General features: G+C 42.7%; 1 protein-coding gene across 1 annotated transcript in view; it reads right to left on the reverse strand.

Annotated features, from left to right (window-relative positions):
* kiaa1549lb (KIAA1549-like b) overlaps positions 1-10,361 on the reverse strand; it is a 60,336-nt gene extending 49,975 nt beyond the window's left edge. The window contains exon 1 of the mRNA XM_034581360.1: positions 9,686-10,361. Within this exon, the coding sequence (XP_034437251.1) occupies positions 9,686-9,896 (211 nt within the window). The 5' untranslated portion in view covers positions 9,897-10,361. The remainder of the gene's footprint in view (positions 1-9,685) is intronic.
* Positions 10,362-12,872: the final 2,511 nt, after the last annotated feature.

Genomic DNA, 12,872 nt, shown 5'->3' on the forward strand with positions numbered 1-12,872 from the left:
CAGCCGATGCAGTGCGTGTTGAACACAATTGTCTCAGAGATTACTCATTTTGTATTTCAATATTTATGATCATCACAGCTCCTGTCGTTAACCTGTCTGACTTTGCATACATATAAAATAGTGACTTCTTTAAAATCTTCCTGCAGGGACACAATTCGCCTGCTTTACGAGTGAAGCATATAAACAGCTTTTTTCAGATGTGGTACATGCAGCAAGGCTCGTGTTACATCTCTCTGCTTTTGCAGCAAACGGCAACGCGAGCTCTGCAGCAACAAAGAGCTGCATCTATACAATACAGTCAAATCTCTCATTTTTCAATAAATACCTACAGGTAAGATACTATCTCTGTGCCACAATGGGGTCATAACACTTGTATGTATATATATATATATGTATATATATATATATACATATATATATATGTATATAATGGATCTGGGGCATGGCTTCAAAATATTTTTCTGCACTTAGAAAATGCAGATTGCAGAGACTACTCTTGAAGGGACAATTAAAAGCTTAATGTAGCGAAAAGAAGGAAGGATGTTTTTTAATTGATTCTGCTGGTCACCGTCCAAGATGTGGCTGGACAAACAGCACACACTGCAGGAAGAGTCAGAGTTCAGATGAGACCATCTGCTGTGAGAATGTTCTCTGATTCCGATTTGGTTGGCAGACGACTCATAATCTGATACCAAATCTTAAAACAGTCTTGATTAGGGTGTTTGACTGGGATTATGAATCCTGCAGGTTTAGATTAATGGGGGGCACATAGATACTTTAAAGAGGATGGATGTTCCCATGGAAGCTGTTGTTTCAGTAATGGTTTGGCTTATAGGTAGCATCTTTCCATTAGAATGAGAAATAGGACACAACAATACACATCAAAAGTGGAGACACTGCCTCTATGGTGCCATATGGATTATAAAGTATAAAGATATAGGATTAAAAATATTAAATGTTCTTTTTTTTTTGTGTGTGTTTCTTAGAGGAAATGGACAAACTAAATAGAAATAATTGAATTTTGTGATGGTACTTTTCTTTGTTTTATCTTTTCCCCCCTGTCATCTCACTCTATATTTTATGTTTTTGTGTCCACTTGTAATCTGATTATTCTTTATGGAAGAAAACAAGACGACAAACCTTGATACCTTTAGCGTTTAGCTTCTTGATTCATGGTTTAAACTGCTTCCTTAACGACTTACTTTATAAATTTGATATTCTGTTATTCCCCGTCCTAACTACTATGATGATTTAATGTGCTCAGCTAAATGGCTGTCATTCATATCTCATGATGATGTCCACCGTCAAGGAGAGGCCTGTCTCCAAGGTGACAATATTATGACTGAGATGTAAGTGTGTGTATACCATGAAGTACCATGATCTATCTAAGGACACACTCTTGACCTTGATTAGTATGTAACGCATTACGGTGCCACAGCCGACAAGGAAACACAAGGTCAGGAACACCCCCACACCCACAGACTGCATTTCACTGTGACTGTATGTGCTGTAAAATCATATTATATTTGGTTTGTTTGTTTGGCTGGTAGATGGAAAAATATACACATCCATTTTTATAGTTTAAGTATTGAGCTGTGGGTCTCCTGTGCAATATATCAGGTCGATTGTACTGAGCTGTATTTCAGCTTCAAAAATATTGATGCAATACACGATTTTAAGAAACAAAGTAATGTTCCCTCACTGCGGCTGGTTACAAAGTGCTGAGAGTGGCAAGTTTAAACAAATCACACACACGCACGCACGCACACACAGTCTCTGAGGACAAATGAATAAGATATCCACGGAGGATGCAGGGAGAAAACCTCAGAAACTTGCCAGACTGGACTTTTGCTACAAATGGGTATGACCTGGAGTGTGTGTATGTGTGTGTATCTGTGAAGTTCTCCAGAGGCAGTGGAGCTAAACACTCTGATCATCCCAGTAATGAATGGCCCAGTGGGGAATGGCCTGTCTCATATTAAGGCTTAAGGTAAAGCATAAATCAAACAAATGTGACTTGCAATAGATTAATGAATGCCCATAAAAGTGTGCATTTAAATAGGCTATGTATTGTGTGTTGTGGTGTGTGTGTGTGTGTGGCAGAAGGAAAATGTTCTTTATTTATGACAAATTATAAGGCCGTATCTTTACATAACTTCGGCTTCATGCATTCAAACTTCAACACAACTTTCCTCTGTTTGTACAAGTTATTAGAATTACCTCCAACGTGGATGAGTATGAGCTCCAAACCTACTTCTGTACTCCGGAAGGACGGACTTAAAATCCTAAGACAGACTGATTACTGATTTATAAGATAGGCTTCTAAAACGAACATTTCCTTTAATGCTTTCTGAGTTCAGCTTATCCTTCCCCAGGACTTTTGATGCTTCGCTGATGCTGTCGTCTGTGCGGCACGTTGGCTTCCTCCCCTCTCCACCTGCCTCACTAAAGCTAGAAATCAGAGCGAGGCACTGAATCAGTGATGTCACGGAGATTTAAAATGAGAGGCTTCTCTATAGACTAATGTGTTCCAGTCATAATTTACTCCAGTTGATATCTCTTTACGTTGGTGCTACATGGGGACCCTTCCTGTACTGGGTTAGTTGTGAGCAAAAACTGATGCAGCGACATTGCTCTTTGATAGTTTTGTATTTAATGAGTTCTTAAATAAATTGAACCTTAGAATAATTCCTATCAGGACTGGAAGATGAACCTGATATTCCAATATTGATAAGAAGAATATTAATATTCTAAGTTAATCTATGAAGCGTTCCACCAGAAAAGAAAACTCCTTACACAATAAGCTCAATGAATGTTGGTAAGACTCTTTTAATTTTATTCAAACAGAAATTTCACATTTTTCTCACCATGATGTGATTCCACTGGAAGCCGACACATGTTCAATTATCCCAGCGTAACCTCAATTTCTATATAATCCAATTAGAGTACTGAAAAGAATGGCATAGCCACATTTACATGACAATATGATCGTTGTGGTCGTAAAAGATTTCTTACTGGAAACGAGGTCACAGACCAACAATGTCCCATTCATCTGTATTTTTCTACGTTAACAACAACTCAAATGACAACATGAAAGAAGATGATGCTTCTAACACACGACAGACACAAAAATGAAAAACAAAACAAAATGAAAACAAATATCTCCCGGTGAAAAAGTGGCGTCATTCACATAGAAGACACCAACGAAGATGTCAAGAGAGTTTGTGGCGATGGGAGCTGACGACAGTGTCGGGCTGCTGTAAACATGATTGTGTCTGCTACACCCGGCTGCTCCTCCCCTCGCCTGAATAATGCGGAGGATTTGATGCTGTTGTGAACACGTCTGTGCAGAGAACCTCCCGCTGCGTTGTGTTGTGAATGTGTGGCAGACTACGGGTAAAGTCTGTAGCCAATTTTCCGGAGTTTACCTGCAGGTCATGTCTGAAAAGGGCTTTATTTTCCCTGCCACGAAGGATGGTTACTTGCCGGGAGTAGATGGCTTCGCTTTGCAGCACTAAAGACAAGTAAAGGAATAAAGTTTGGTGCTGGATTGGTTACAGCTGCTAATGCTAGGGTTGGCTATGAAACAATAGAAAAGACTTGAATGTAATTAACTTTAAATGTCAAAAGTCTTAATTTATTTGAACACATTTGAACTTTAGCTGTGTGAGGGACGGCATACTTCAGAGGCTGCAAGTGAAAACCGATTATTGAGCGGCTGTCCGGTTTCGAAGACTCCGACAAATGCAGCCGACAAATGCGTCCCTTCATCCTCAAGCTACGAAGGCTCAGAGCGGCGGATCCAACTCAGGCAAACGTATCCCAGGATTCATTGGGCTTCTGTGATTCACATTCACTCGTTCAGAGGTGAAAAGATATTAGCCGAAATGCCACAGACCACAGAGGCATGCGTGTAAAAAAGCAAAGCCTACAGCTACACTTAGCATTTCCATCTGTAAGTGGACTGAATATGATATGATGACAGTGACGCCATTAAATATGACTGATGACCCTCTTCCTCACCCTCTTGTCTCCCTCATTTATACACAGCAGAGATCAAAATTCGGGTCTGATCCAGTCTCGTTCATTTCTGCTAAAAACCCTCTTCAATTTTTAAATGTACATATTAATAATGTATTCTGGAGTCAAGGCCCCATCTGTGAATCCCAAGAAGTGATTCGCTGGAATAACTCGTAAGAGCCCTATCCAATCATTCAGTTTTCTTTAAAATACGCGTCAAGGAACGTCTAAAAGTCCTGACATGATAAACCCACATGGGTGATTTCACTTATTTGGGCTAATTAGACCTCACTTCAGGATTGTGCGGGCATGCACAGACCACACGTGATTGACATCTCCCTGACTCTCTGAGCTTTGCTGCAGCTGTTGGAGTGAGATAAATAGCACATTTAAAATCACACTGCATGAAGTCTGGTGAAATGCAGTGAACATTTCAACCTGAGCAGAAGTCTCATCGGCCTGGACAACTGGAAACACGTGTGCAAAATGTCGGAGCTGTGAACACCTGATTCCCTCATTGAATCATTGGGGCGTTCAAATGGGGTCGGAATAATTCTTCGACCTGTACTGGAAATATTCACATGAGCGTCATATCAAGTCGGAACAGCAACTTGAGTTGCAGAGTTGCTGACGTCATCACTTAAAAAAACAATTACCATCATTTACAATCAGCTCTAGCTTCTAATAAGAACTTTTTGTCAGTTTGCAAACTGTGTCCATCTGTCACAAGCACCTGATACAGACGTTTTAGATTATTTATGTCTTATATCTCAAGCCTGAACCTTTTTCATTGCTCTTCATTATTGTGAAATATTGGAGAGAGATGTCAAGGTGTTGTTTAAACGCTCTAAACTCGTAAATTCAACAAGCTTTGTTTTCAGCGTTTATGTTTTTTTTTCCACTTTCCGACTTCAAAGCACATGAACACACCAAAGTCGGAACAACGACTCGGGAAATGGGACCTTCTGAGGAGCACATGAATGCACAGTGATTGTTCAGAAGTTAAGCTAAAGTGATTTCATCAAATCATATTTTCAACTTTCTTATTCTGTAAAATAGAAATAAGTGGTAGTATCCGTTTGCACATATTTCAGATGACTTCAAACAAACCATGTCCTCCGACGAAATCTTTTGACAGTTTGTTTATCTTGTCTGCATTTTGATATAGTTACTAAGTTTTGTTCTTCTATGTCAAGCAAGTGGATTTACATTTTCAAATTTTAATTTGCCTTAATATCTTAATCACTTGTGTCAGCTAAATCTGAGAGATTCATTGGACAGTCGCGCTATATATAATCCAAAAGATGAGAGCAGGAGTTTATAGCGGTCGTCGGATTGGAGAGCCCTAAATTTCCCAGAGAATCCGGCCCCTGGTGCCCTCCTCTGCTGTGGTCCGGCGTGATTAAACAGTGGCCTTGTGCGGAGCGGCGAGCTGTATTATACAGTGTGTCCTAATAAATCTGCAGCCGCAGCAGAGCCTAACGTCCACAACACAGGGCGACACAGAGGGGGGGAGAGACGGAGCAACATGGAGACGTAAAGGTGCAGGGAGATACTGGAGGGAAACATGGAGACAGCTCATAACCCCCCCCCCCCAAAAACACACACACACACCCACACACACACACACACACACACAAAAAAACAAACACAATATTCCCTGATTGCACTGAACTATATGAGGGATAATATGTGGCAGATGGTCCACAATACTAATTAGCGGCCTGTCTCCTTATCGCTGTATCTATGTTGTTGTAGAAGTGTTTACAGCAGTGAAGGAGACTGTGGGCCTTCTGACTTTCTTTAAGATCTGACAGAAACAGACTGAAAGAATCCTGGGAGTAAACTACAGCGAGGAGGGATGTCATAATGAAAGCTCATTTACCTGCACAAATATATTTTAAATTACTCGGTAACAATCGCTTCCTGCCCTTTTAGCGTTTTCATTTCTGTCACTCAACTTCTTACGTAATGTTGAGCCGAGCTCGTCTCCCTGTTGGAACATCTGCGTAACGCACAGGAGAAAACAGGTGGAGAGTTGTGGATAGGATATAAAGCAATCCTTTAACATGGACATCACCGGTTATCAATTTCATATCTGTGTTCACAAAGACTAATGTTTGCATCAGGACGAGCTACAGCCGAGGGTCCAGCTCAGGAGAAAGCACGTGACTGCACACACACACACACACACACACTCACACACACACAGGGGAAAGCCCTCCTGACATGCTCACCCGCAACATAATTAACTACGGTACAGTAAATCACTGCAATGAGGGGAAACGAGGCAAATAAACAATAAACCGGAAAAAAAATCACATCCCTTATTTGCACCTGAAAACCCAGAGCTGGTGCAGACAGGTCATCAGCCCCAGAGTGAGTCACGGCTCTTTATTTTTAAAACCAATTCCTGGAAGTAGTTTGAACATTAACCACCATGACAACCCCTGAAAAGGCTAAACCAGACGGAGGGGAAGAAAACTGCATGATGCTTAACCACATGAAAACAAGAAAAAACGAAGCAAACCAAAGAGAGAGAGTCGTGTTGTGCAGCTCGCTTGTTACGTGATGCACATTAAAAGTCATTTTATGGATTAAAAAATCCCTGGACCGCATTGCAAATAGGAAACAGGGTTTTGAATCCCATACTGTCATGTCTCCTTTCAATGAATTCTTAAGCAGAAAGTGATGACTGGCAAAAGCCCAGGGATGGAATCTCATACAGCGAGAGGTCTAGGAGGTTAACCCCCATCAAAACCAAGCTGTCAGCACTCAGGAGCGGCGGGCGGGTTGTTGTGGTCGTCGTCGGAGTAAACAGAGCTGACGTCAGAGGAAGGGAATAAATATTCCTACGTTGAGTCCTGGAGCTGATCTGTGGACACGTTTCCTCCTGCTGCGTTTATAAGAAAGCAAACAAGAGATCCTGTGAGAGAATTCAAAATCAATCTGACTGCGTGAATACGACCCTGCACTGTCCTCTACTCCAACTGATGTAGATGGGTTTGAAGGGGAAATGTTAATATTGGTGTTTCCATAGAAACCACATGTTGTACTGGCTCCACACATTAAGAGAGGAAACTGTGAGTCTGGACGTTACCTGTTCGGAGCAAACTGAGAGTCCGCTAATATATACACAGTGTATAAGCACTGACACAGCCGAGCACAAACAATACAGACAGTGAAATTTTGCAGAATAAAGATTAATTGGCTAATACTGATTATATTTTTTGACGTGAATGAACAATCTGATTGGATTCCCATAGATTTATTTAAAAAACTGTGACCAAGTTTCATTTTCAGCACATTTATACGGCTGAAACATTGACCGGTCAGTGCTGTAAAATATGTAACAGGTCACAGGAAACTGAAGTGAATGGCAGCAAACCTTCTTTGGCATTTCTACACTGCAGTGTATTGTTAGTTATCAGCGGCTGGTTGAGCTCTAGTGTGAAGTAGTTCATGAGCACATGACATGAACATGACACTTTAAGTCATCTGTATGAAGGAGGGTGAGTGTCAACTTGCATTTATCATTTAAGGTCTGTTGTCAAACATGTTTTTTATCTAAGACGGTGAATGGTCTCTAATATAAACATTTTTAAAGTAGTTATTATAAGTGTAGATTTCCTCCACTGTGATAATGGTGCCTCTAGTTTGATTTCCCCGACATGATGGATATTATATCAACTACAGCCTGAAATGTGATTTTATCCGAACAAAGACATATAATGATATATTGTATTTCATATTTAAAGAAGGTATCTTGCTCATCATGTGTGTGCTTATAAAGGCTGAATGATGTTGGATTTGTGTTAGTGTGAATGGTATACAGATAAACAAGGATGCAACAGAAGAACCGCTCAATCATTGACTGTATATGTAGCCTGTCTGTTTTATAACAGTGTATAATGGAATATTCTCTATGTGAGATATTCACAATTAAAGTGGTTCTGTCACTGATTGAAGGCAACTGAGCACATTTTGTGATTCACAATCCAGTGTTAAATAATCAAATGATTTTTATAAATCTTAAATGTAACTTTCTCTTTAATAAATAGATTTTATTTTGGTGGGATTTACAGAAAATGCACGACAGCAAAGACAAAGTCGTGAAAGGAAATTTCTGTCATGTAAATTGAATCTCTTTGAATTTGTCTTGTGAGCCCACATGTTTGCAAATCCAGAAAGTAGTAAAGAGAGCTGCTGCTCCTCCATTAACATACTGGACTCCATCATAGAGTTACAATGAAAACATACTCTGTGTGACTATGAGAAAAGTCTGGATCCTTTTTTTTTTTTTAAATGTTCCCTTTTTTCAAACCAATAATTAAAAGAGTTAAAAGGCAACATGTCGACTAGTGAACACTCGCACCTCAGGATCCTACAGCAGTTCTTCTACCTACAGTAATGACAACAGTCCAGGTTCACAGTGTCCTTGTCCCAGAACTGAATAATCTATGTATTGGTATGACTCTTCCAGCACGTATGTACTGTACAGCTCAGGTGCTGCTGCCTAGCTCATGTGTTTAAGAATGGATGTGCTGACAGAGAGGAGGAGGAGGAGGAGGAGGAGGAGGAGGAGACTGTGCTACTGTAGCAGTGCATCAGCAGAGGTGAGACTACAGCCACCACACCACAGTTTGCTGACTGCGTGGACAGGCGGCTGACGGAGCCGCTGTTAGACACACACTCCTGATCGGTTCCATTTCTAATTGTGCTGATGCACAGAGACGTTCACACTCATTTATGTAGAAGTGCATGAGGGGGAGAAAGGTGACGGAGCGTTCATGGCTGAAGGGCAGCTACGTCAGTGGGTACAGCATGTGTGTCATTTGTGCTGACCCAGATGCTCTGAAACCCTGACTGTCCTGTGGCTGCACTGCATTCCCACAACAGCTCCCACCTCATCACACACCACCACCGTCTGTAATGAACCTCTGCCGTGGAACATGCAGAATGCAGGACAATGGGAAGAGGGGAGGTGAAGTTGAGATGAGACCATGAGGAGAGATAATGAGTCCATCTGCAGGAGGAGGAGGAGGAGGGGAGGGGAGGGGAGGGGAGGGGGGGGCAGGGATTCAGTGCAATCTGATCAGTGAGACAAAAGAGTTGAGTGGCTCCAGGCTCAGGTGCAAAGATTAGTAGAGAGAGAGAGGAGAGTTACATCACACACAAGCAAAACACAAATCCTCAACACCATCAGCAGCCGCAGCAGCAGCAGCAGCAGCTCTCCCACAGCACTACACATCATGTGAGTGCAGGTCAGGGAGGGAATCCACCCTCCTGCTGGACACTAACTGCCTGGCTGCGCAAATTCCTCTGCACAAAAGAGCAGCAGCCTCCTGCCTGTGCACGGAGCTCATCTGTGATTCCTCCCGATGGAGCACGCATACTTTCCCCTCCTTAATAAAAGCATTGGATGTGCGGTGTCCCTGCAGCCTGTGAATCACGCAGCCAGCAGCAGAGAATGTGCGGATTACAAAAGAAAACATCTTCCCTTTGTGCAGCCGATCTGCTCTAACTCTTCACAATAAAAGCCACTCGCGCACGGTGCATGTGACAGGGGTTAATGCAACACACCAGCACGCGCTTTTAGGAGCAGACAGCTCCAGGGGCGTGCGTTCGTGCGTGCATGCGTGCGTGCGTGCTTGCGCTTGCTTACCCTCTGCGGCCGTAGCGCACCGGACGAGCAGTGAGAGCATCCCCGCGGTCAGGAGGCAGTTTGCGGCCACGCTTCTTCCACCGGCTCCGCGCCAGCACCACCTGCGCCTCCCGTCCCCTCCTCCTCCTCCTCCGCCGCCGCTGCCCGTGCTCCGCTGCGGGCACACACCGGGCTCCGCCGCCGCGCGTCCACTCCTCAAAGCGGGAGCCATATCCGGGGCACAAGTTGCAGAAGAAGTTTGGGTCGTAAATAATACATCGGATCGATCCTGGCGTGTGCGTGTGAGCGGGGGGCACGGGCGGCGGGTCCCGCGGTCTCGTCGCGTGTCCAGGGCTGTGAGTGGGTGAGAGGGGGGTGGGAGGTGGGGAGAGGAATTAAGAAATGCGCCCTATCGCTCCGCTGCGCTCGGTCCATCCATCACCAGCATCACCAGCAGCAGCATCACCAGCAGCAGCATCACCAGCAGCAGCAGCAGCAGCAGCTCCGTGTGGCGCAGGGCGGCGCACACTCCCCCTGCCACAGCTCTGACATCCAGCCGCTCCAGCTCAGGAGGACGCGTCCAGGTGCATGTGACGTTCACAGGTCTGTCAGCGCTGCTGTCAGTAGATGTTTTTACAGACCGTGGTCCTCCTCCTGGTCAGAGTCAGTAATTCCGCCTCTGCTGATAAAACTGTGGCCACCAAAGTCACAGCTGAGCCTGCACAGCGACCCCTGCTGGTCACACTGACACACGACGCGGGTACAGGTCTACTGACTGGCCCGATGGTTATTATATTATATATATATAATGTAATATAATTATTACATTATATATAATGTAATAATTATATTATTTATATATAGAGAGAGAGGATGACGGTAGAGCTCTTCACCTCCACTCACACACAGACATGTTCTGTCCATCCTGAGGAGTTACACTAATCACCACTGCAATATCTCACTCTGGCTGCCATACCTCTTTACGGCCACAAGATGGCAGCGCACACCCGGAAAACCACTGCATATGGAACCAGTAGATGTAAACACTGAGGGACCCAATTAACTTAACTACCTTCATTTGTAAATAATAAAGACTTAAACGTGTTTTTTTGAATAAGTAGTAATAATTTTATATTTTACTTGCAGCCAAGGGGAGCAAAACAATCTCAACACAAGGTGCATTGAGTAGCTATTCTGTAAACTTTCAATCATATCACACCACTAGCTGGGGTTTACACTGTTTATTATTAGGGCCCAAGCACCGAACAGTGGGAGGCCCTATTGTATTTCGAAGGATTTCCATTTCCCTTTTAGGCTTTTTCAGGGCCTAGACATGCTCAAATTCATACCAAAGTTTGCAGGACATTCAAGACCCCAAAAAGTAATTGTATTCTGGAGTAATTTGAAATGGGCATGGCACAATGGCTCAACAGCGCCATCTAAGGAAAAGCCCCTCAATTAGCTTTCACCGATCTTCACACAAATCGTAGCCCAGGTGTATCATGACCAGACAAAAATAAAGTCTAGAGGTGCAATTTGAAAAAACGCAACAGGAAGCCCGCCATTTTGGATTTAGTGGCCATTTTGGCCGTTTTCTACATTTTTACTTTGACGACCTTGTCCCAGGGCTTTCATCAGATCAACTTCATATGGAGATGAGTATCATCACAACAAGATGGAGATAAAAACTACCTCAAAGATCGATTTTTCGTCACACGGTGTGACAGTGGCGTGGCGTCAAAGTTTGAGTTTTAATTAGGGCCTGAGCACCTACGGTGGGAGGCCCTATTGTATTTCGAAGGATTTCTATTTCCCTTTTAGGCTTTTTCAGGGCCTAGACATGCTCAAATTCATATCAAAGTTTGCAGGACATTCAAAACCCCAAAAAGTAATTGTATTCTGGCGTGGCGTCAAGGTTTGATTACACGCCATCAAAACACGAGGTTCTGTATCTCGGACATACATGGACCATGAATCCTTTGATGCTGATAATGCAGGAGTGGAGTTGATGTTGACGGCTCAGCATCAAAGGCTACAACCAAAAACAAAGGAAGCTGGACTTCAAACCTGTCTCAGAGCTGTGGCAGCTGCTGAGAAGGCTGTGATATATGATGTTGTGATATGTGATGTTGTGATATATGATGATGATGGCTTTACTGGTGCCATATGCTTGGCCCTATTGTATTTCGAAGGATTTGTATTTCCCTTTTGGGGCTTTTTCAGGGCCTAGCCATGCTCAAACTCACCAAAGCATGTGCTCGGGCCCGTTATTATTATTATAATAATACAATTTTTTTTTTTTTCAGGCAAAAGAAGGGGCTTTTTGAGGGCTTCAACATGCTTAAATCGTTACCAAAGTTTGCAGAAAATTAGAAAGTGGTGAAAATGTACGTATTCTGGAGTAATTTTAATTCTAACTAGGGCTACGTTGTAGCACTGACAGACCCAAGCACATGCATTTTGAAGCCTGTTGCGGTTAGTAGAGAGAGCAATCAATGACCAAGTGCACGTCTTCGCGTTGGATGCGTTTTGCGCACTGCGGCAAGGATAAACGCTTCACTTCCTGCGTCCATCATGCGATGTCGATCCTTGCCTGCTAATTGCTCATTACGGTCCACGCTATCAATTGCAGATCACATGGTGGAAATTGTATGTAAATTGAATAATAGTTGTTAAACAAAGCTTAGTTCCTGTTGCCAGTAGGTGGCGCCATCAATATTATTACATAAAGACTAATAGATCTGTTCAAGTAGGGGCTCTGATGTAGCATTAGCAATTTTGTTTCAATTGGACAATGTTACAACAATTTTATTATTATTATTTCCCTTTTGGGGCTTTTTCATTGTAGAATTGTAATTTAATGAGTAAAAAGTTGTAATAAGAGAATAAAGTTATAACAAAGCTTATAAAAAATCATAATATTACGAAAGTAAAATTGCTATTTCATTTGGAAAAGTTATATTACGAGGATAAAGTTGTAATTTAATTAGAAATCGTTATAAGATTAGGAGAATAAAGTTGTGGATATGTTGCAGGACTGTTGCATAATATTAGATAAGGTTTAGCTTCTCTTTCACTGCATGAAAAGAAGTATTTGTGTCAGATACTGTCGCTGCAAATTTCAGTGGAATTTCAGGTTAACGGCTGTTCACAGGAATCTGCAGGCAGCACAGAAAACTGCCAGTAACTGCCGGGAATTGATGCGGGG

This window comes from Hippoglossus hippoglossus, chromosome 3 (genome assembly GCF_009819705.1).
Source record: "Hippoglossus hippoglossus isolate fHipHip1 chromosome 3, fHipHip1.pri, whole genome shotgun sequence".
Classification (NCBI taxonomy): domain Eukaryota; kingdom Metazoa; phylum Chordata; class Actinopteri; order Pleuronectiformes; family Pleuronectidae; genus Hippoglossus; species Hippoglossus hippoglossus.